At 36.6% G+C, this 25,469-nt stretch overlaps 1 protein-coding gene across 6 annotated transcripts in view; it reads right to left on the bottom strand.

Moving 5' to 3' along the window:
• Positions 1 to 25,469, bottom strand: part of TLCD4 (TLC domain containing 4) — a 106,652-nt gene that overhangs the window by 28,780 nt on the left and 52,403 nt on the right. For 5 of the 6 annotated variants that reach the window (XM_004752550.3, XM_045064887.1, XM_004752548.3 and 2 more), the window contains 4 exons: positions 19,159 to 19,324; positions 14,182 to 14,271; positions 12,360 to 12,418; positions 10,066 to 10,160 (listed from right to left, as the gene is read on the bottom strand). In XM_004752550.3, coding sequence (XP_004752607.1) covers positions 10,066 to 10,160; positions 12,360 to 12,418; positions 14,182 to 14,271; positions 19,159 to 19,313 — 399 coding nt within the window. In that variant the 5' untranslated portion in view covers positions 19,314 to 19,324. Of the gene's footprint in view, positions 1 to 10,065; positions 10,161 to 12,359; positions 12,419 to 14,181; positions 14,272 to 19,158; positions 19,325 to 19,701; positions 19,725 to 25,469 lie in introns of those variants that run through there. The other variant, XM_013056125.2, reaches the window with a different exon arrangement.

The following is a 25,469-nucleotide window of genomic DNA, read 5'->3' as shown; positions in this document are numbered from 1 at the left end:
TTAGAGACACAAAAGGAAGAACAGGAACACTAATACCTTCACCTTAAAAAGTATCAAGAGGTGCTACAGAACCAGAAATAAGTTTTCAGAGGAAGTGAGACAGAAACCAAAACTCCTTTAGCAACAGTGAAAGAAAGGAGGGAAAGGAGATAGAGGTGTGAGCATCAAATTCTTAAGCCATAGCAAGAATAAATGCTAACATCGACAAATAATATGTGAGTAACAGTCTCTGAAGACGGCCTGCACCAATTCCTTCCCTCCCTGTATGTGCACAACGCTCCTCACGTCAAGAGGTGGGCTTTTATTTTCCGCCCCTTGAATCTAGGCTGCCCTAGGAAACTCACCTGACCACCAGGATACAGTGGAAGTGACATTCTGGGTCCTTCTGAAGCGAGGTCATGAGAAGCCTTGCAGCTTCTTCCTGAGAAGCCCATGCATGGCACACGGTGGGGCCACATATGGACGTTGTAGGCAGCAACCCTGCCGAGGTTCCCGCAGAGAGCCAGCATCCACTGCCAGCTATAGGGATGAGCCCCTTCAACCCGGTTGAGCCTTTAGGGGGCTGCAGTCCCAATTTCTACCAAACAGCCTCCACTTGAGAGACCCCACACAAGAACTGCCCTGCTTTCTTTGTGGGTTTTTTTGTTTTTTGTTTTTTATATCATTAAGAACCCATTGAGTCAATGGGTTTCAATGGTCACAGTAGTTATTCTAACTGATGATCAGAATGCCACATTTTTAGCCAATGGGACAAACTTCATATTGGTTACTGCGTTGTTCTGACATGTTGATAGATTCGTTGCTTTCTGACCCAAGATTACCAGAGTTATTTTTTTCTAAAGATTTTATTTACTTATTTATTTGTCAGAGAGAGAGAGAGAGAGAGAGCAAGCGCATAAGCAGGCAGAGTGGTAGGCAGAGGCGGAGAGAGAAGCGGCTCCCCGTCGAGCAAGGAGCCAGATGCAGGACTCGATCCCAGGAACCCCAGATCGTGACATGAGCCGAAAGCAGAGGCATAACAGACTGAGCCACCCAGGTGTCCCCAGGGTTATTTTGTTGTATGCAATACTTCAATATGTAAAACAAGTTCTAAATTTTAGTTTTGATCCCATTTTGTAATATATAGTTATACACAGAATATTTTTGACTTATGCATTCACACATAGGAAAAATGCAGAAATACACTTTTCAGTGTAAATGGTAATTAAGTAAACATAAATAGTTATCTCTGGGCTGAGGGACTAGGACATTTTTTCTTTTTGCTTGTCAATGTTTTCTAATCCTCCAATAAAAAATGAATGGCCTGTCTAATTAGTTTTTTCAAATGGCCTCCACTTATATATTATTTTTCACAGCTTTTAAAACTACAATGTTGTGGGCACGTGGGTGGATCAGTTGGTTAAGCGACAGCCATGGTTAAGCTCAGGTCATGATCCTGGAGTCCTGGGATGGAGTCTGGCATTGGGCTCCCTGCTCAGCAGGGAGTCTGCTTCTCCCTCTGACTTTCCCCCTCCTGTCCTCTCTCTCTCATTCTCTCCCTCTCAAATAAATAAATAAAATCTTTAAAATCACAATGTTGTTATACAGGGCCTTAACCACTGCTTTCTAAATATGTGCTTGTGGTTCTTTTTCTACCCTTCTGAAGTTCTCCTTTGCCTCTTGTAGAGGATACTCCTTTTTCCCCCCGTCCCTGACCCTGCCCTTGACCACACTGCCTCCACAAGATAAACCTACTTCTAATGGCATATGGGCCCCTGGAACAGCCATGCTATTGCTACAAACCTCAGAGCATCTCCAAGTTATCTTTCTACCCAGTGTCTCCCATTTCCTTCCATAGTATCACACTCCTCTAGTACTCTGGGTCATTTTGTCCCCTTCATTCCCTTCATTCTCTGAAATCCAAATTAGCCACCGTGCTCTACTGATTATAAAACAGGTTTGAGATTTTTCTTCTTCATTAATAGGACCACCACCATAAGCACCAAAATTAAATTCTTCATAATCTATCACCTGTATTTCACCCTGATAACCTCCTACAACACATCCTCCCCCGTGCCGTATTTTTCCTAAATATCATCATCAGCTTTACCTTCCTAATATGCCAACTGCATCAAGTTTTGTTTGTTTTTGTGGGGTTTTTTTTGTTTGTTTGTTTGGCTAAATGTCCTACAAGCAATTCTGTGGGGAAAAAAATGCAAGGCTGGTGAGTTGGAATGTTCATTCTGTCAGGTGACTCCATCTTACTCATCCAAATGTACAACCGCTACCAGGCACACATAGACCCCATACCCTGAAAACTTGAGTCCTTACTACCTCCCCTTGAAGATCTGACCTCTTCTCCTCAGTGATTTTCCTCATGTCTTCTGACCTTGGAAGCTCTCCCCCCACTTTTTGCTGCTGATCTAAACATAATTTTTTTTTTTTGCAAAAGCTTTCTTGGAAAATTCAAAAAAATCATAAATACATGTAAGAAAATTTATGCACAAATGATATTCACTACAAGAATATACATTAAGTAAAAATGGCCAGTTAGCTCAGCTGGCTAGAGTATGGTGCTAAGAATATACATCAAGTACTATCAATAGTTACCTCTGAAGAATCAGACCTAGAAAACATTATACTTACTAAGCATTGTGTTTCAACAAACTCAGAATTTATTTACAAAGATCCATATTCAGACAAAAAAATTAATAGATATTAACACACCCATCTTTCCAGTTCCTAAATTCCTACAGCATCACTGATTTATCGGGGGGGGGGTGATGTACTCTTTGAATTTTTTGTTAAAAAAATTGCCAAACTCTTAGCTACCTAACAGAATCCCACAGGTTCTATCATATCCTCATCCCCTACCTCCCAGAGCTCCTTAGTTCACAGTCATACAGGGGTTCAGTCATCTCCCTTCTCTATTTTCTGCTCCTGTACATCAACGACTGGCTACCTGTTTAACCCAGCACACCTGTGACACCATTAAATGCGGCATGTACTTCTGGGGACATAGGTAACCATTAGATAAGCTTTGGGTTACATGTAATTCTTCATTACTTGACCCCCTCCCCCACTCAAGATAACCTATTACACTACAAATGAGACAGATGTTATTAAGGGGAGAGATGAGAGGTTTAAGTCTAATATTTTTAGACAAATGAATTACAAATCTTGACACTTTACTGTTAGTGAATTATGACAAAACTCACAACTCACTTCTGGCCAGTATGGGGTTTCCACCTCCTCTACCATCTATTTTTAAGAAGCTTTGCCTACAGTAAAACTCATACTTTTCTTGGCCTCCACACAACTCTGTGAGGGAAAACAAAAACAGGATTTGTCTGATCCCTTCCGGAGCTTTAAAAGAAAATTCTCCTTTTAGCCAGTGATTTTGAAAATCTGGATTTTCTTACCACGGGAAATTTTGTTTTCTTCAGCTGAAAGTAGTTAGGGTTAGGGCTTTAGAAGGTAAGGGAGAAGGATAACTAAAATTATCACAGCCCTGCTACTGTTAGCATGGTTTTATATACTGTGCCATCAACTCCCTGGGGCCAGGTGGGCTCCCGATTCCACCACTAGGGCTGGAGAGGCATTTGGGGCATCCCCAACTGGACACTGGTGTAAAAATGTGGCTGTGTTCGGCAATAGCAATAATGAGGTGCATTTTCATAGGTTATCACACTGCCCTGGAGCCTTAACACATTTCCATGGAAACCCTTTTCAGAGTACCATCAATCTAAAAATGAGATTTGGGAACAAAATCCATTCTCTATTTAATAACTATTTGCTGAACTTTAATCATTCAAGGCTTTTGATTATTTACTTACAAGACAATGGAAGGTCTGAGCTAACAGAGAGGACTGGATTGTCAAACCAGACTCATATGAAACCATGATCTTATCTAGTATTAAGCTTTACTAAATGTTCCAAGAATAGAGGCCATCAAATAATTCAGAGGACACAGAGAGAGGTGGGAGCATCAAAGGCAGTTGGCAAGCCAGATCCTCCCTGTGTTGAACAGGCAGCTCTGGCCCAGAAGAAATGAAGGTTCATAAAGTTCTCTACCCAGTAGTGAGAGTTCAACTTATAAAACATCTCTGTCCTCTACCCCCAGAAAACTGTACAGCTGACATGACATTCTCCAAGGAGGCAGGCCTCACAGCTCCCAGGTGTACAATACCATATAATCTCTTCTTTTAAAGATTTTATTACTTATTTATTTGAAAAGAGAGAGAGAACCTAGAGGGAGAGTGAGGGGGAAAAGCAGACTTCCCGCTGAGCAAAGAGCCAGGTGCGGGACTCAATCTCAGGACCCTAGAATCCTGACTTGAGCCAAAGGCAGACCCTTAACCCACAGAGCAGCCCAGGTGCCCTACATTACCATACCATCCTCAGCCAGGGACATCTTCAAGGCATTTCGGAGTTAAGGTCTCTTCCTCCTAACAGACCTCAGTACTCTGTTTACGCAGAAGTCCTGCTGAACAAGATTAGACCGGAGTCACCTGCCCTCCTTTCTTCCAAGAAGCAAATGGATTTGCAGGCCCACTGTTTTTACCCCTTTCATCCAGGGTTACTTAAGAACTTGGTGACATAAATTAGCTCTTTCTTACTTGCTTACTAGCTCCCCAGTAATAGAACCAAATCAAATCATTTTAACAAAACAGATGAATCACAGAATATCAAAATAAAACTTCAAAGATACTTTAGTGTAAATTCCTACCCAATGTTTCTACTTACTATATCTATTTTCAAGGCTACCTGATTGAAGATATCTTATGGTAGAACTATTTTAAAACACCATTGCTAGAATCATCTTATTTACTGGGGAGGTCTCTTCTGCAAAAGAGAAGTCTGACCTACCTCTCTTTTACTGTCCCCAGAGCTCCCAGTTCAAACACCTGAATTAATCCTGAATGAGTCTACTCTTCTTTCACTTAACAGTCCTCTCACAGGCCCAAGGGTATTTCAAAACTATCACATCCTACAATTTATCTTTTGCAGGCTGACCTCTCTGGGTCCTTCAATTGCCACAGGTCAATAGCTTCCTAATCTAATCTCCACTGTTAACTGGCAGCCCCTCCCCCACCACAGGCATAAACCAGGTCCCAGACACCAGATAATGAGCTTGGGTGTGGTCTAACCAGGAAAACTGTCGTTTTTGTTTGAATTGGATGCTCTGCCTCCCCTAAGAGAGTCTAAATTTGAAATCAGCTTTCTTTTAAAGCAGATGTGATGTGCTATTGGTACAACTGAAGTTCTGGTCATTTATCACCTCTGGGTCATTCCTCCCTTCTTACACACTGTCACACCTAAATGCAAAACCTAACATTATCACTGTGAGGTTCCATGTGTTTGTTTCTGCCTATTGCTCCAGCTTAAAAATGTAATATATCATCCAGCATATTATTAGTTTTCCTTCCTAGCCTTGTTGCAATCATTTGATAGACTTGTTTAAAAAAAAAAAAATTGATAGGCTTGTTAAAAAACAAACAAAAAACCAAACACACACACACACACACACACACACTCTTAAAAAATTAAAAATTTTTGAAAAACATTTTTTTTACTGTGGTAAAATATACATAACATAAAATTTACCCATTTAATTACTTTTAAGTGTTTAAGTCTCCAAAATTTTTCTAATCCCCAAACTGAAACTCTCACTCATTCAACAGTAACTTGACCCCCTGCACCCAGCCCCTTGTAACTATCCTTGTCTGTGTCCATGGATTTGACTATTTCAGCATATCATATAAGGAGGCTCATATTATAAGATTGTTTTTTATAAAATGTAATTCAGAACAAAATACTGACTTTGAGCAGACATGGCTGACATCTATTTTATCATCACACATAAGTCCAATATATGAACTGTTTCCTTTTCTGGTACTGAAAGGAAACAGGGTTCAAAAACCAAGCCAGGTTAGAGAGAGGAAGGGAGAGAGTTCTAAGATAATTCAACGAAGCAAATCTGAGGAAATGTTCTGTGCCCACAAAGACCATGAAGCAGCAACCACAGGGTAAGGAGAGAAGAGCCAGCCCTGAGCTCCTCCTAAACCCAAACAGAGGAAGGTCATAAGGAGCGTGGTTATGTTCATGAAGTATGGGGAATGGTCACATCAGATATTCTATAATAAAAAGCAAATATTAAAGCAAATTCCAAAAATCCAAACACAATATATTATACATACAGGTCTTCACATATATGCACAGAGGTATATAACATATTTTTTTAAATGGCCACTTAACATTTTTACCACAACTAATCCCTCAATTAGTAGTAAGAGTTATAAGCTAATTGTATAACTATGGTTGCATACAGATTTTGAATAAGTAAACTATACAAATATTAATAAAAATTTCTAAGACTGACTTCCGCCCATCTGTTGCTCATTACAATATGAGAAAAGCTGACAATCTTTTATTTCAGTAGAAAAAAGGTTAACATGTTATCCCAGATTTAAAAAAATTTTTTTATTTAAATAGTTAACATGTTTTATTATATGTAAATTTAGTGGGAAACAGAAATCACACAGACCTTACTACTGAATCTTCATTAGTAAGCTACAGTAGGTGGCTATTTTAATACTTACCCAGTCAACAAAAGTGTTAACTTTTGAAATTTTATTATCTTTTGAAATGTTGCTCTAACAGCTATGATAGTTACCTAAATTTTTCTTTAAGACTATTCTAATGGGAGAAAAAGAGGAAATACATTATTTATATGTAACTGAGAACAGGCAACACTATTCAAGTCATCTTCAAACATTTGAACAGTTTAACACAGTTAATGATAAATTGTTAGTGAGTTATGGCATTTGTTTCATGGTACTGGTGTGGAAATTATTCTTTAGACTAAAGCTAAGACCAGTATTTTTCTAATTCTCATGTTCTCATGTACATTACAGTTTTCCATGTCTTATATACAAGTCTTTCATTTTTCAATAGGACTTCATATATACTTACTTGCAAAATGTTTTTCAAATGGAGACACTGGGGTATAACATTAAACAAGAAACAAATTCTTACCCTCAAGGTATCACATTGCAGCTAATTCCCTTTAATAAATGTACTGACAGCCCTGGAAACCAAATTTTCTTCCTAAATTGCTGCTGCATGATTTAATGATTAGATTCCAGGGTAGCTGAATAATGCAGAAGAGCTGGGGAAAGTCGGTTTAGGAGTGGTCTTCTTTTCAAATTTAGAAGTTTTCCAAGTATACTCTTTTTTCTGGTTGGGGAATGTGGGTGATCCTCAAGAAACAGAAAAAAATGAAGGCTACCAAAGAGATCAAGAGTACAAAAGACAATGGCTTATCCTTAAAAAAAGGGAATCAGAGCATAATTATATTCATGTCCCTTATAATAAGAAATCATCCTATCACATTTACCCTAATAATTAGTATCCTCACTGAGGAGGGAAAAGTGAATTCTAGGAAAAAATCTGTAGGGTTTTTACCTTTCTATATAGACACCAGAGAAGATTCCTTAAGCTCTAAAATTACTCCACCAGAGAATTTTAAGACTCCACTAAATATACGAGAGAGAGCTACAAGAATAGTGATCAAGACGTTATATAACCTATTTAATAACCTAAATTTAAAAGGATCTTACTTTTCAACCATTTAGTAGAGCATACAATTAAAACCTACAGATAACTTGTCTCTAGTTTTCATTTTAAATTTTAGTTACAATTAGACAATCTTTTGGGGTGTCTGGCTGTCTCAGTCAGAAGAGCAAGAGACTCTTGATCTCAGGGTTGTGAGTTCAAGCCCCACACTTGGAGGGGGAGAGAAAATTTAAATAAATAAAGTTAAAAAAAAAAGAGAGAAAAGAAAAAAAAGCAAATGTTTTAAGAAAAGAAGTTATACAAACACTTAAATAGTTGCATACTTATCAGGTCAAAATGCTTTCCAAATATCACTTCTCATAACATAAGTGAAGAAATTCATAAAAGTTTATACAAAATAGTAGTAGTAGTGGTAGTTGTTGTTGTTATTTTGTTAGCCTTACATAAATTGCACAAGACGACCTGGAAATTCACTGCATGGAACAACAAAAGTTTTTCTATAGTTAAACAGAAATGTAAAATCCATAAACGACAAAGGTTCACTACATCTATAAGCATTTATTTATTTTCTAATTTTTTTCCTGTTTCCCTCTGAAGAGATTCACTTTAAACAGATAAAATTACCACATACCATTCATTTATTTCATACAATAGAACATAGGAAGACACCAAAAAAGCAATCATTCCTAGAAAACACAGCACTTGATTTTCTTATCAGTAAGACAAGAGTTAATTTCTTTGCACTTTAATTTTTTTTTAAATAAAGACATAAAAGTCCAAAGAGAAAACAATATTCATCCCACATAATTAAATACTCAGCCTACCAAACCACGCACAGCCAGCCCTTTGCCAAGCCTGAAATTCAGGGGTCGAGGGAGAACAGCAGCTCATCCTATTCACATTTCCAAATGCACGTAAGTGACCTGTTATCTTTCATCAGCTTGTATTCTTTTCACAACAGAATGGTTATTTGTGACGCATATTCAGAGAACATTCTTCTACACTGAAGCATGATATTAAACTCACGTGGGCACCCACACATTCTTCCCAGACTTAATCAGTATTTTGTTAGTCAGCTTTCATGTTTTTTAAGCAAGTGTTTAGGAAAAAAGTGCTTATACACTAAAAATTTAAGACCTGTAAAAGGTAAAAGTCTATATTTTATAACTACCTATAATCTATTAAAATCTAAAAAGAAGACAAATAGTAGGAAATGCCAGTAAAAATAGCCTATTGGTTGAGGAAAAATAAAGTGATTAAGGATACATTTTGGATATACATAATCACTTATTTATAGCATGAAAACAAGCATAGTTTTTGAGTACATTTATATTAATTTATGACTTCAATGGGTGATAAAGAGAGATATTCTGATATATCTAATTCTTGCAGAAATAATGCCAAACTGACATCTTCACCAGCTATCTGTGTGTGGATCAACATAATGAAAAGTGGAAGATCACTACTAATACACATTTATATTAATTTTTTAAAAACCCTCCAAATAGTCACAGATGTCTAATAATGTAAGGATTTTAGTCATACCAAATAAGAAAAAAAAAAAAGCCAGTGGTTATATTTAAGTTTTAAAAAGAAGAAAACATGGAATGGCATACCATAATAAAATTTGTATTATTCTAGGGACACCTGGGTGGCTCAGTTGATTAAGTAAGTGGCTGACTCCTGATTTCAGCTCAGGTCATGATCTCAGGGTTCTGAGACTGAGCCTCATGCTGGGCTCTTCGCTGAGCGTGGAGCCTGCTTAAGATTCTCTTTCTCCCTCCCCCTCTGCCCCTCTCCCCTGCTCTCTCTCTCTTGTGTGCAAGTACACATGCACACACACTCTCTCTCTTTCTGTCTAAAACAAAAAAAGATTTATTATTCTAGTTTACATATGTCTATTATTTCCAAATATCTACTTGAGCCTTGTTGGCATATCTAGGTTGAAAAACAACTGAATGTGGAGAAACTTAACCCACACACAAAGGATATAAAATTGCTAATTTACAAATACATAGTGTAGAAAAATAATTGTTGATGTAAAACTTACTATGCATTACTGCCTGAGATTTGCTGTGAGTACACTCTATGAGCTCAGTCTTGGAATTCTGAAGTCTCTGAGCAAGACTCTCCCACTGCTCCAGCCTACTTAAATGTAATTACATATGTACATGTAACTGGATGAGAATTAAACAGAAAAGAAAGTCATAAATGCACCTAGGAAGACAGGCAGATATCAATAGCTACACGATCCTAAAGGTTCTAAGTGAAAATTTAAAAAATCGAGGTCATTTACCTTAAATTTTATGAATCCAAACAACACTAACACAAACACACATCATTATTTTTTGTTAATAAACAAGATAACACATCACCACAGTGACCCCTGAATGCCTCTGGAGTTGGTCTTTATAAACTGGGGACTGTAGGTTTCGATTTCTGTTCACCCCTAAGTCATCACTCCCAACCTTGTCTACTTGTCAGGCTACCGTAAATCCTGGCACTCACCAGTACAAAGTAGTATGCATACAGCGCTGCACAATGGTGAATTATAAAATATTTGTCACCAATCACTTTCCAATACAAAATGAGAATCAACAAATCTGAAAGAAGGAAAAATAAGTGAGATATTACATAAGAAGAAGGCTGGACTGTTTTTCAAGTGTATCTAACTTTCCCCTTAACAGCCTCTCACAGGCAATACTGAGCCCACTGCACTTTGCTCATGCTTTGCTAGTCCCGTTACCACCTTATTGTAAGGTACATGCTCCCACACGACTGTGACCTCCGCAGGGTGAGGACCACGTGTGGGAATCCAGCACAGTGCCCACCACACAGGTAATATATTCGTTGAAAGTACAAATTAATAACTTACCAGGTTAAATAAAATGGAAATGTTATTGAATACAAATAATTTTTAAATAGGCTGAAATTACTGATGTTTGTGACTACAACAATTCACACAGATAAGATGGTTGCAGAAAGGGTGCAAAATGGCCAACTTATTTATAACACAAATCCAACAAACAGTCTTTAAAAATTAACAAGGGATATGATTAAATATTAATTCAAAATAGCAATAAAAACAAAAACAAGAACTAAAACTATTAAAAAGATACGCAAAGCAAGAGGTCAAGGTCTCAATTTCTCCTTAAAAGATCCCGAATATAAACACCATGATTCAGAAAATAGTTTTCCCTTAACAAAACAATCTTCTCAAAATGTTAACACAACTATGTTCTTTACCAAATGGCTAAATGTGAAAGTTAGACATGGAGGTAAATGGCTATCATGGGTGGAAACCAAGAGAGGATGCAGGTTTTATGGGATTGGAGCTTATATGAGAACCTTCTTGTATATATAAAAAAAATGAAAACTGCTGATATAAAACTAGATGTGACTATTTATTTAAAAAAGTAATCAGATTACCAATTTTATGGAGAAAACAAACAGTACAAATCAAGTACAGTGGAAATCAAGAAAATATAACACTATTAGTAACTGACTGCATGACAAACCTCTCTAGATACATTTTCCCAACGTATTTTGGCCATACACTGGTCACCAATTTTTATGATAATGACCTTGTAATATTTTCCATAGAGAGAATAAGGAGAATTCACTCTTCATTCAGCTTGGTTTAGAAAAGTCAGTTTCAGTTCATAATTCTTATTTTTAAGTGCTTCAGATTATTATCTTATTTGGGGAAACCTTTATCAAGCTTCTTTCATACAAGACTTTCTGAGTGGTCACTACTCTCTGAACAGACAATGTTCATGAAGCGGTCTGTGAGGTGTAGTATAAATTGTGTCAGGCGAACGTGATAACCACTACACTACGGAAACTGTACTATAAATTGTGTGTCATCCTTGTCCACAACAGCATTTTGTACCAAACAAGCAAATCTTTTTCCAGTGTATTCACACGATTCACTCTTCTTGTAAATGGGCCATTAGATAATCTAATCACCTATTCATTATTTTAATTCAAAATTTATTTCCTCCTCCTAATGAATTACTGTGTTTTGGTATAATTTAATCTTTTGTTACAATTCACTTCTTGATAGCAGAAAATTTTCTATTGAGTCCATCACTCATCTTTATCACTTTGGTTTCATATTCCATTATTTTTATTTGGATTTTGCAGTTATCTATTGAATTTGAAAATTATAAAATAGGGTTCCCTATATAAAATGTCCAAATCGTCTGTTATTTTTCTCTTGCCTTACAGAGATGGTCTAGAATGTCTCTTCAAAAAGTTCAAATCGTATATTCTCACTTAATTTCCCCTTTATCTCATAGTATAAAAGGCTATTTCAACCCCATCCCACAGGAGGAGAAATATGACAGAGGGAAACATGGAGTAGAAAGAGTCCATGATCTTAACTGATTATGGCTCAAACAGTTTCCCTTTGCGAACTTCCCCAAACAATATAAAACGGCAAGCACAGGAACCCATTTCAAGGGCCCTTGCAAGTGAGAGAAATCTTGATGCTTAAACCTCATTAGCTTCCCAGGAATTCCACCTGAGAGACCGTTCGGGGCAAAAAATGGACCATTGCTAGTAAAAAAAAAAAAAAAAATCAGGCCTTACTGAGGCCCCACTCTGCTGCTCTACCATCAAAGAGAACCAGACAGCCAACAGGAAAAATGTTTCATGTTCTATCATCACAGCAGATAAATCTTCCTCTTATGGGTCTACAAGTGGCTTCACAAATAAATAAACTGAAAGCATAGACTATGTATTCTTTGTAAAATCCCATGAGAACTGTAAAAAGAGACAGTGGCCAACATATCACATACCAGAAATGAGGTAGCCTGTAGCAATAGAGATATTCACTTTCACAAGCGATGAATCACCCCTATAAATATTAAAAAAAAAAAAAAAGATTCCCTTTTTTTAGCACATGGGTTACAGATGACAGCTACATTTTTTTTTCTATTGAGAAACATAATTAAAATGATTTCTATAGATTCTTGAACAGTAAATTGTCATTTGTACCACACCCTGGGTTAGCTTGATATACTTCTAACTACACAAATAATCATAATTTCTTATATTAACTAAAAGTTTATATAAATAATTTTACCAAAAGATAACATTTTATAAATGTGTTCTCAAAGGATTTATTTGTGAAAAGATTCAAATAGATTTCCAGATGCTGGCTCGTTTTGTTTTTGTTTTTATTCCTTTTTCTAAATCAGAGATTCAAATACTCAAGAAATCATCCAGCCTGCCCCTGATCTTGAAGCAATATACTGGTGAGTATCACTTTACTGACGACTAGAGAGATCTGTCTATTGTCATATAACTGGAAAATGGCAGGAACAGGACAGTTTAAACCTGCGGTTTCAACATGTATACAATATCAAGTCCCTACAATTTGCCCTAATAACTGTCTTTACTCCAAAAAACAAATATCTGGTTTATAATGTAAACTACTGGTGAAATGAACACAAAATTAATCTGATAACAGCTAAACTGCAAATGGGAAGGTTTAGCAGAAGTCCTATCTTCTTTACAAATTTTGATCTGCAAATATGACCCAGGAAAACAGAACCTGAAATAAACTGCAGGACCAAAGAAAATGTAAAAAGAGAAAAAATCATACTATGTAAAAGTCTGATAAGGACAAAAATAGACCAGTGAAGTAAATCTTTGTCATAAAATTTATCTCCCAAAAGAACTGGTTCTGTTGACCATCATTATAACAATAAAATTAGGAGAAAAAAACTTAGAAATGGTTTCGGTAGATTACATAAAAAACCTCATCATGGAATTACATTCACTAAATTGATTCACTTTGAAAAATACCTATTCCTACCAAATAAATTTGGTATATATTTAATAAATACCAAAATTTACCAATACTGGTAGAATTCTAACGGGCATAATTCCATATTTATCAAAATGGCATTACTGCAAAAAAAATGGTCAAAAATTACATTGTCCCACATCCTCCAGAGCCCACATCTACTACATCCTTATGCAGTGCTTTCTGAAAACATACCTTATCTCTCAAACTAAGCCGAACTAAGCCTTCTTATATAAGGCCTGGAAATACAGTTTGCAATATCTCTGCCATTGAAATGACATTTAAAATTTTCAAAAAGAGTCATCTTAGAAATTATCTATTATTGCTGAACATTATTATTAGTATTTCAAATCTTCTCATGTGGTACTAACTTCCTCTTACATGGACATCTTTAATCCTCATTTTTATACCTTTTATACTTTTATACAAATGATGGGTTCAACACAAGACTGAGTCTTTAGATTATTATCCAAGCTGACTATCCTACTCAACAGTTAACTCATTTTTGCTCTGAACAGTGGTTACGACAACTTGGTATTACTCACTAACTCAGTATAAATATATACATCATCATCATATTCTCCCTGTCCTGGGTAACAATTGGGATACTAGTACAAAGTGGCCTTCATTATTTGTATTCAAATCTAAAATAAATCCTTTTATTGCACCTTGCTGAAGTATGTCTGAACACAAGCATTTTAATAAACCATGCACCATCAATATATTTTCCATTTTGAAGTAGATGTTCTTATTAATAATTAATATCAAAACATAAATCAAATGGACTATATTGGAAAGAAACAGCTTACCAGAGTGGATCAGCCTTTGCAACCTCATCAAAAAACAAAATGTATAGGCCGAAAAGCCCAACCACCAAAGAATGGCATGTAGATCCTACCCTGAAATGAAACAAAATACATACAAAGATTTTAGATTCTTTGCAATAAACTGTAATTCTGGCAAGACATTTAACATTTTGAAGAAGTTAAATCTGGAAGCATTTAAATATAGGAATGGAGTATATCTAAGAGTATAATACAAAAATATCATTTAGAAATCCAAGGGCTATGACTTTACTTTGGAACTAATAACAAGAAGGATGCCCCTGGGTATTTACCCCAAGGATACAGATGTCGTGAAAAGAAGAGCCATCTGTACCCCAATGTTTTTAGCAGCAATGGCCACCGTCGCCAAACTATGGAAAGAACCAAGATGCCCTTCAACGGACGAATGGATAAGGAAGATGTGGTCCATATACACTATGGAGTATTATGCCTCCATCAGAAAGGATGAATACTCAACTTTTGTAGCAACATGGACGGGACTGGAAGAGATTATGCTGAGTGAAATAAGTCAAGCAGAGAGAGTCAATTTTCATATGGTTTCGCTTATTTGTGGAGCATAACAAATATCATGGAGGACAAGGGGTGTTAGGAGAAGGGAGTTGGGGTAAATTGGAAGGGGAGGTGAACTATGAGAGACTATGGACTCTGAAAAACAATCTGAGGGGTTTGAAGTGGCGGGGGTGGGAGGTTGGGGTACCAGGTGGTGGGTATTATAGAGGGCATGGATTGCATGGAGCACTGGGTGTGGTGAAAAAATAATGAATAGTTTTTCTGAAAATAAATAAATTGAAAAAATTTAAAAAAAAAAAAAGGATGCCCAGGTCTATAATTTTCTGCTAGAAAATTATGGAATCACTTATTTGTTAAAAATTCCAAAGCAGGGGTGCCTGCATATCTGGTGAGGCAGTTGACAGCGTTTGATATAGACAGACTGTGACCGGCAAGTCCACTAACCAGCACCCTGCTCCGAGTTCCAGCCCTAACAGCCTCACCGCAGCATTAGTTTCCTGGTCCAGTCAGTGAGGAGTATCTTCCACATCTACTGACCTTAACCAATTCTATAGCCTTGAATCAGAATTTGAATGGATTGTGAAATGAAAATGTATTGCCTTGGAGATTTCAGTGTTAAATGCACATTCACATGCTTGCTGCACTTGATTCCTGTAACCAACCCATAAGAAAGCTAGAGCAGCTATTATTAGTCTCTTTTTATCATTATTATGAAACCACTTCTAAATAGAAAAATTGAGGACCATGAATTTGTACAGAAAATCTATTTTTAAAAGAAACACTCAAGTGAAAGCAAAATGTTCACAAGATCCAGGCTGAATTTTCTTTTATAGAAGGAATAAGGTTTAGATGGAAAACATCAGTTTCTGTGAACATATCTTGCTAGTTATTTACTGGATTCAACCAACACCCAAGCTCTCTGATATGCTACTTAAAGAAGTGTACACAGGATATAATATATTTACTCACACAATGAAAAAGTTTACAAGTAATGAAATTTCTTTTCTCTTCATTAGAATAAAGGATAAGAAGGAACAGCAAAATTTTTTTATAAATTAATAGGATGTAAAAAATTTCTGTCTAAAATATGATCCCAAACCTTTAACAGTGACATGTATCAACCAATATGAAGTTTGATACTAGAAAATCTTACTGTAACTTGAAAAATCAATATGCTGGATCTAATAGATGATGTGGACCTAAATAGATATATCATATTAAATGCTCAAAGATCCTCACTAATTAAAAGGCACTGAGAAAGAATACTTTGCAATACCAAAGAATCATTTTGAAGTGTGAATAGTTAACCCCAATTTATCTGGTTTACAAGTCTGGAATTTTCATGCCAAACGTACCTATATTCCAAACATGGCTGTTTAAGGATATAAGTTCCTTTACGTCAAGTAAGACAGTCCATCTAAATAATCATACAACCAGCTTTCTATTGCCATTCAAAAAGTCTGTGAAAGCAGAAAGCTCGCCCTCTCACTGACTTGTTTTAGTGTTTAATAAACTTACATCAAAAAGCTTCCCCTTGGAAAAATGAGAACTTTTTGTTCCTGATACCCAGCCCTCAAACTCTCTTTGTATTTGAAATGTTACCTGGTAAATGGGAAGAATTACAAGCCCTTAACTGATGGAAATGGCATATAATTCATGAGAGAAAAGTTAAATCTTACTTGGATCAGGAAAAGCAAATACCCTGTGCTTACCTACTCTTCTGCATTAAAAGTCTCTATGTTCAGAGACTTCTGTTTAGTAAACATTTCACAGTCTATTCTTTAAAATCGGATTCTTGGCAAAGCAAGATGTAGATTCCTTACTGTCCAAAATGAAATACCAAGATGCTACCCAAAAGAAAATATTTTTTTTCTAAGAAGGTTAAAAAGAAATGTTTGTGCTAATAAAAAGACAGGGAGATAATGGAAATAAGGACCATTGTAGAACAGCAATTTAAAGTTACTGATTTAATCATTCCTATGTAGTAGGGGTATTACCAATAGAAATAATATAGTTCAAACAGGCAAGAGTTAAAAATTAGAGAAGCAGATTTTAAAATTAAGAGTATTTTAACACAATAGGACTTTCTATACCATAGGAAAACAAATGGATAGAAGAAAATGTTTTTTAATTATAAGATATAAATAATACTTGTAAATATGTTTTTTTTTCCTGAAAATACAACAATTTAGTACAGTAATTTATCACTTATGCTTAATTAAACTGTCACCTCTCAGGTGTAAATTTTCTGGTGAGTTGTTTTTCCTCCTGTACTTCTTCTGCAGTAGGGTTTAGACCACTCATTATTCAGAGACTTTTTCGTGATTATTAGTAAGAATTATATGGGTTGGGGCACCTGGGTGGCTCAGTGGGTTAAGCCTCTGCCTTCGGCTTAGGTCATGATCTCAGGGTCCTGGGACTGAGCCCCATATCAGGCTCTCTGCTCGGCAGGGAGCCTGCTTCGCCCCCCCCCACCCCGCCTTCTGCCTGCTTCTCTAGCTACTTGTGATCTCTGTCTGTCAAATAAATAAATAAAATCTTAAAAAAAAAAAAAGAATTATGTGGGTTGTGTTGATCTGGGTGTTTCAAGACTGGAAGCAGGATTTCAAGACATATACATGTATTTTACTCAAAAAGTAGCCCATCTTTTCTCTTTCTTTATACTCCACCTCACAGCTTAAATCTCATGTAAACCAAGCTGGAGTGGGAACAGGAGTAAATTTGAGAGAGAAAGAGAGAGAATGCCATTTAAATAGGGTAATGAATCTTCTATAATCCCAGACTCCTTTTTCAGCTAGGAACTCGGTTTCCCAAATAGCGATTCTGTGCACCGCAGAATGGCAGTGATAAGACTGAATAATGCAAAGTATTTTTCAATTTCATACCATTTCATTTTCATCTTGCCTCTATCTCTCTGTACCGTCCTTATTCCTCTGGCTTGCTGCTCTCCCAGATTCAAAGGCCCTTACCTACCTTGACCATGGTGAAAGGGAAATGAAAATAGTTCAAAATTTACTCTCAGAAAATCTGTTCCCCATCCCACTCCTCACCCCTTCCTTCTCTTTCCCTCTTCTACCTATCTGCATCTGAGAAAGGGTTTTTTAAAATTATGGTTTGTATCCCACTTGTGAACAGCATCTTAGTACTGTTCTTCAGACCAAAAAAACCCAAAACTTATTTTTCAAAACTACATGGAGAAATAATTCCCACTTTTGGGCAAAAAGAGCTATAGCATGCATGAACCAGACAAAGGTGCAAAAGGAAACAACTGAAGTCTTATTCACAGTCTGAGTTATAAAAGTGCATGCCTGCAAACCATTTCGGCTCAAAGACAGGACACTTCCCAGTCAGATGGGACCATTCTCAAATAAATACTTAGAATTTGGCAGAACTTAATTCTCAAAGGAAATTGCAATGAAAAATAATTAAAGCAATTTTAGAGACCTGCTGAATTCATTTTATAGTCAGCATTAACTTCAAGTAAATTAAAACAAAAAAAAATACATCCACAGCTGCTCCCATTCACTGCAGTGTGCAAAAGCACGGTGACATCCGGGTGAAATGTTCACAAGCACATGAAGCAGTCACCAGAGTCATTTTGTGTTTGAAACACTGAAAGGTCAATGAGTTGCACACACAAAAAATTTGCAAGCCAACTCATTAAAACTCCCATAGATTTCTATTTCCCTGATGCCGAGTGATATGGAGCACTTTTTCATGTGTCTGTTGGCCATCTGGACCCCTGGGGATAAAAATATATGTTTATAAAAAATAAAAAATTTAAAAAAAAAATTAAAAAAAAAAAAAAAAATAAATAAATAAAAAATTTAAAAAAAAAAAAACTCCCATAGATTTCTATACCCTTAAAGGTACTATTCATTTTCCATTTATTTTTCTTCTGTTTTAAATAAAAATCTAAAAAGCAGTTTTTAATTTAACAAAAAAATGGGTTCTGATGGCCTCTGAATTATAATGAAAAGTTCATTAAAACAGAGATACAGATGTGCTAACCAGTAGCATGTAAGTGCCCTCAGTCTGGCCAAGCCAGCTCACAGACCCAGCTAACATTCACTTCTGTGATCACTTCCAGAGAGCATATGTTTGTTATCATAAACGTTTCAGAGGAGAACACAAAACAGGACTCCTCTGCAGTCAGCTGGAGTCTCCTTAACCTTCCCACGCCTCCCCAGAAAGTTCAGTTTTTCCTTACATCTTTCAGGAGAAGAATTTTTATAATTTTCTTGTATGAGATCTATCTACTTACTTTCCTTTTATTCCTAAGGTCAAATTAAAAAACAAACAAACAAACAAACAACTGACCTTCAACTTTATTAGATCTTAAATGAAAGATTTTGGGCGGGGAAATACTTTTAAAAATTTTATTTCATTAAACTAACTTTTTAAAATCCGTTACATTTTCATATGCTTTACCTTGAGTTCCATTCAATCTTCTTCTCATAGCTGAGACTATTAAAACCTGGAGAAACTTTTGCTGAAAACCAGAAACTTATAAAGTAGAAAAGAAGCTGAAAGGTGAAAAAACTGGTAATAACACTGTTGAAGACCAGTTTGGTGTTGGTGTCCATATTTCTTCAACCTGTTAAGAAAAAAAGATGGGCATCAATTGCTTTAAATTGCTCATAAGAAATCTAAATTAATTATTTTTATTTTAAGAATACATGCTTATATTTTTAATAATTTATCTTAATTTAGCACAAATATAAGAATACAAAGAAACTAAAGGATTTTTAAGTCTTTATTAGCTATTTGTCATGTATCTTGTATTTGTATTTAAAATAAAAGGGAAAAATCATCCTAAATATCTCACTATTATCAATTTTAGAAGGCAAATTTAACAGCATGATTTTCAACATTATCTAAGTCTTAGGAGTTTAACATTAAGAGGGCATTTCAAGTACTATAACTGAAGGTATTCTTTTAGTAATATTTTTAATTAAATGTAGGAAAAATCACCTGATTTCTCTATGCTTCAACTTCCTCATCTATGAAATGAGTCCATTAGATAATTTCTAAGAAACAATTAGGCCAAAAATAATAATAAAACTAAGATTAACTACATAGCAAAACAAAAAATAATTACACTATAAAAACTAATTGTACAGTGAGACAAATGACATTTTAAAACAAAATTAAAATCTTAGGAAGAAGAATACCATCTTAGAAAAGAACCATACCACTGTTGCTGCTTTAATTAGTATTTAACTTTTAAAAAGTATTCTGCAATCACACACATCCTTGGACCAAAAATCCACCATGGCTTTTTATCTTTAAAATAAAAGATTTTTATAAAAGAGCTTCAGGTTTTAAGGGTAGAGTTAGAAGAACAGCAATATGCATATATATATAATATGCATATGTACTCATTCAAAATATGTTTTCCAGCTCACTGAACTGAACTTTATTTGGATCCTAAAAATCTTAGGAACATTCAAACCAAAAGAAAGACACTAAAGCATTTGCTCATATCCAGCAAATATAGCATTTCTAGAAATGGCTCCATCTTTGATACAGCTGACCCTCAAATGAAAAGGAAATGAATCAATACATATTTCCAGCTGCCTAATGTGAAGAAATAAAGTCACCTACTGAAGCCAATTCACTAGAGAAAAAGCAAGTCATTGACTACACTAGCAATAACCCCACTTCATTCCCCTCCAACCAGGACCTTGTAATAAGAATCAGGCTCCCACAGGGCCCCTTCTGACAGAACTCATGTGTCTGTAATGAGTTCTTTCCCCATTCTTTCTTTCTTGTGTGTGTGCTCAGTAAAAATATTGATATTATAATTCTTCTCCGTGAGATTCCATTAAATTTATTGCTCATTTACTTTTTTTTTAATTCAACATGTGTTTTAGGGTATTAAAAATTGAATTTGTGATCTTTTAGCCTGGGTTTAATATTAACCAAATAATACATAAAAGTTTTGTACATAAATTAAATATCATTATAATTCACTAAGTGAAATGTAAAAGGGAAAATGTTTTTCTAAGATTAAAGCAAATGGGGATCTGGAGGCCAGGTGGGCAGATAAATGAAGAAAATGAAACCAATAACCAGAAAAGAGTAGAGAGTTTAATCTTCAATGTGAGAATGGTTTGTTCTGAAGGGTTCTGTATGTTCTCTGCTAGTCCTGGAGGGTGGCTGGACATGAGCTACTTATTTACTTTGGTTAAAATTCAACTTTATAGTGTGAATTTGTTTCATTAATGTTTGCTAAAGGTATATATTAAAACATAGTAGGTATTACACAACATTATCCATTTTATGAACTGTTAACCAGTACATTAACAAAAAACACGCAAATAAGTTGCCATTAAGAAATTCCTCATTCCTATTGGAAGAACAAACATTATTAAAATGCCTTTACTACCCAAGGCAATCTACCCATTTAATGCAATCCCTATCAAGATACCACCAGCATTTTTCACAGAGCTAGAACAAGCAATCCTAAAATCTGTATGGAACCACAGAAGACCCTGAATAGCCAAAACAATCCTGAAAAAGAAAAGCAAAGCTGGAGGCATCACGATTCTGGACTTCGAGTTATATTACAAAGCTGTAGTCATTAAAAAGTACAGTACTATAAGAGACTCTTAATTTCAAGAAACAAACTGAGGGTTGCTGGAGTGGAGGGGGTTTGGGGAGGATATATGCTATGGTGAGCACTGTGAATTGTATGAGACTGATGAATCACAGACCTGTACCCCTGAAACAAATAATACATTATATGTTAATAAAAAAATAATTAATTAAAAAAGGCAGTATGGCACTGGCACAAAAACACACATACATCAATGGAACAGAATAGAAAACCCAGAAATGTACCCCAACAACTATATGGTCAACTAATCTTTGATGAAGCAGGAAAGCATATCCAATGGAAAAAGGATAGTCTCTTCAACAAACGGTGTTGGGAAAACTGGACCACTTTCCTATATCATAGACAAAAGTAAATTCAAAATGGACCAGAGACCTAAACATGAGACAGGAAACCATCAAAATCCCAGAAGAGAACACAAGCAGCAACCTCTTTGATTTGGCAGTAGCAACTTCTTACTAAACACATCGCCAGAGGAAAGGGAAACAAAAGCAGTAATGAACTACTGGCACTGCATCAAGATAAAAAGCTTCTGCACAGTGAAAGAAACAATCAACAAAACTAAAAGGCAGTCTATGGAATGGGAGAAGATACTTGCAAATGACGTATCAGATAAAGGGCTAGTATCCAACATCTATAAAGAACTTATCAAACTCAACAGCCAAAGAACTAAATAATCCAGTTAAGAAATGGGCAGAAGACATGAATAGACATTTTTCCAAAGATGACACAGATGGGTAACAGACACATTAAAAGATGCTCAACATCACTTGGTATCAGGGAAATAGAAATCAAAACCATGATGAGATACCACCTCATCCCTACCAGTAGGGCTAAAATTAACAACACAGGAAACAACCGATGTTGGCGAGGATGCAGACAAAGGGGAACCCTCTTACACTGTTGGTGGGAATACAGGCTGGTGCAGCCACTCTGGAAAACAGCATGGAGGTTGCTCAAAAAGTTAAAAATAGAGCTACCCTATGACCCAGCAATTATACTACTGAGTTTTTACCCAAACAATATAATGGATACTGATTTGAAGGGGCACAGGCACCCTGAGGTTTACAGCAGCATTATCAATAATAGCCAAATTATGGAAAGCATCCAAATGTCCAACAACCGATGAATGGATAAAGAAGAGGTGGTAAAGACACACACACACACACACAATGGAATATTACTCAGGCATCAAAAGAATGAAATCTAGCCATTTGCAACGATGTGGATGGAGCTAGAGTGTATTATGCTAAGCAAAAGAAGTCAGTTAAAGAAAGACAAATACCATATGATTCACTCATATATGGAACTTAGGAAACAAAGCAGATGAACATATGGGAAAGCAGAAAAAAAGAGAGAGGGAAGCAAACCGTAACAAACCCTTTTTTAAAGATTTATTTGAGAGAGAGAGAGGAAGAGAGAGAGAGTGTGTATACAGGTGCACAAACAAGGGGCGGGGCAGAGGGAAAGGGACATGCGGAGCTCAATGTGGAGTTCAATCCCAGGACCCTGAGATCATGACCTGAGCCGAAGGCAGATGCTTAACTAAGTCACCCAGCCACCCCACCATAACAGACTCTTACAGATAGAGAAAAAAGAGAGAGAGAGAGAACAAACTCTGGGCTGAAGGAGGGAAGTGAGTGGAGAATGACTAAATGGGTGATGGGAATTAAGGAGGGCACTTGTGAAGAGCACTGGGTGTTATGTGAAGGGATGAAAGACTAAATTCTACTCCTGAAATAAGTATTACACTATATATTAACTAACTAGAATATAACAATTTGGAAGAAGAAAAAAAAAAAACTCCTCATCCTTTCAAAAGGTAGTTTTTGTTAAGTCTTTATTATACTGGCTATTTTATATTTCTCACAGAAAGACTCTCATTTAACTGGGGTCTTTGGAATACATGTTGAGCCTCCCTTTGCAAAAATGTTTCATTTAAAACTAAAGAGCTCCATATAGTCGAGTTGTGGCTTCTATTAAAGGCTCAACGGACAGAAGCTAATTAAATTGTTCTACTCCCAGCTTTGCTTCTTATTAAGCAGCTGCTTGCTTCATCAGTCATGCCAAAGCAAGGACAAATCCAATGATTTTTTTTATTTTTTCTATATATTCCCCCCCCCCTCCAAAAAAAACAAAGCTTCTGGTAGAAAGCAAATGCCAGTCTTCATTCACTGAATCAGGCAAGAAGCAAAGGAAATGGATAAAACCAAGGAATTCTCATTTCTGACATAGATTAAGAATCTTGGAGAGTTAGGTGACTATTAAGCAGAAGAACACACAGTAAAAATAGGAAAGTATTCGACCTGGGTGATGTACCTCTACATGTGGCTGGGATACTACCCTAGGAAGGAATAGCCAGAACAAAAGTGGGAAATATTTCTGTGGCAATTTACAAGGGAGTGTCTAGACATGAACTTTACAATGTCATTAGCCCATCTTGATTCACACCCAAGAAACTCTTCCAGAGGCCTCCTGAATACAAATGATACTTGAATGTTTTCTCCCAAGACAGTTTCCAAAGACTTTAATTCAAGCAGTTTTCCTAGAAGAAAAACATAAAAAGGTCTGAAGTACACCTCTCCACCATTAGCTTGTAACAGCCTTTCTCCAGCAGGACTCTCAGAGGCAGGGCCACGGGAAACAGCGTAGCCAGGCTGACTCTGCCTTCACTTCAGCCGACAGTTCATCCGACATCTGTCACGTGTCCACCAGACCAGCCCTGGGCCAGAACTCAGAATACTAAATGGGGAACATGCTTATAGGCCAGTGGGGAAGCAAAGAAACCGATAACCACCACACAGAGTGCCAAGCTCATGGTGCTAGGGGATATTCCCTGCTTTCAGCATAGTAACTACCCTGCAGAGAGGACCCATGAACAGTGAGGAGATATTGAGGGTATTCAATATAAACCAACAGGGCATCTTCTCTTCTATTAAAATCCCCAAACCCTTTTTTTAAATGTTAATTATTATTTTATTAGTGTCCAGACTCCAAAAATATCCCAGTAAATCCGTTTACAGTGGTGATCTTTACATATAGTCTCAGACAGAGATAATAAGCTAGTCGTTATGTGGATCAGGAAACACAGAACTTCTCCAATGTTCTAATGTGGTTGGAAACTATCAGGTAACTTTATAGTATGACATAATTTATTTATGAAATAATGACATGTTGAATGTCCTGGCCATCTTCTCCCTCAGTCCTAACTCTTAAGAGGGGATACATATTTGGGATTTTCTTGATACAAATGGGAGTAACCAAAAATCCCCAAACCCTTTAATGCTGAAGTGTAAGACTCCGTTCCACCAGCGGAGTCTAGAACCACTGACTTGGGAAAACAAAGGTAACTCTCATTTCCCGTGTTCATTATCCCCTTGTAATACAAGGGCTTCCCGAGGGAGTGTGTCAGAACTGCCAATGCCATCTCCAGACACATGGACAACCTCACTCTGTTCCATTCTGATACAACATGAACCACTGCATAGTGGTTAGCAGTAAAAACATTAACATGAAGAGGGAAAGGTCTTCTGGGGTTGTCCTTAAGGGCAGCAAGGAAGGGGAAAGCTGGGAAGAATTCTTCATGCGTAGGATTCCTCTTCCCACCTTTCCTGAGCTCCCTTTCCTGTTTCCCACACTAATTCCACACACTCACTGGTCTCAAATCTCCAGTTCTCTCTCTCTTACAAAAGATATAGTTTATTATTTGACCAAAAAATGGAGGCTGTCGAGCATGAACTCCCTCAGTGTTGCAATGTCTACTACCTCCCCTGCCCCAACACAGAACCTTTTCTTTGCACACTATAAACTCTGCCTAGGTATATGCCCCACACCTTCAACATGGCTTCAGCTGTGTGCAACCAAACATCCCCCAGCATACCAGTCCTGGATGGTCACCTTCCCTCCGGATGGCTCCATATGGGCATCCTGGAGGCCCCATAGACTCTATATGATCTGAGCCAAATTTAATCCCAGACCAGTCCTTCTGCCAGGGTTCTGTATCTCGGAGAACGATACTATCATCCACCACACTTCCCCCACCTTCCAGTCTAGAAGAGTTCAGTCACTCTAGTCCCCTTCCTATCCTTTATTCCCATAATTAACTGACTGCCAAATCCTGGCG

Source organism: Mustela putorius, unplaced genomic scaffold (assembly GCF_011764305.1).
Source record: "Mustela putorius furo isolate JIRA1106 unplaced genomic scaffold, ASM1176430v1.1 tig00003853_pilon_pilon_pilon, whole genome shotgun sequence".
Taxonomy (NCBI): Eukaryota; Metazoa; Chordata; class Mammalia; order Carnivora; family Mustelidae; genus Mustela; species Mustela putorius.
The sequence above is the reverse complement of the archived record's forward strand: the minus strand, read 5'-3'. Positions and strand labels throughout refer to the sequence as shown.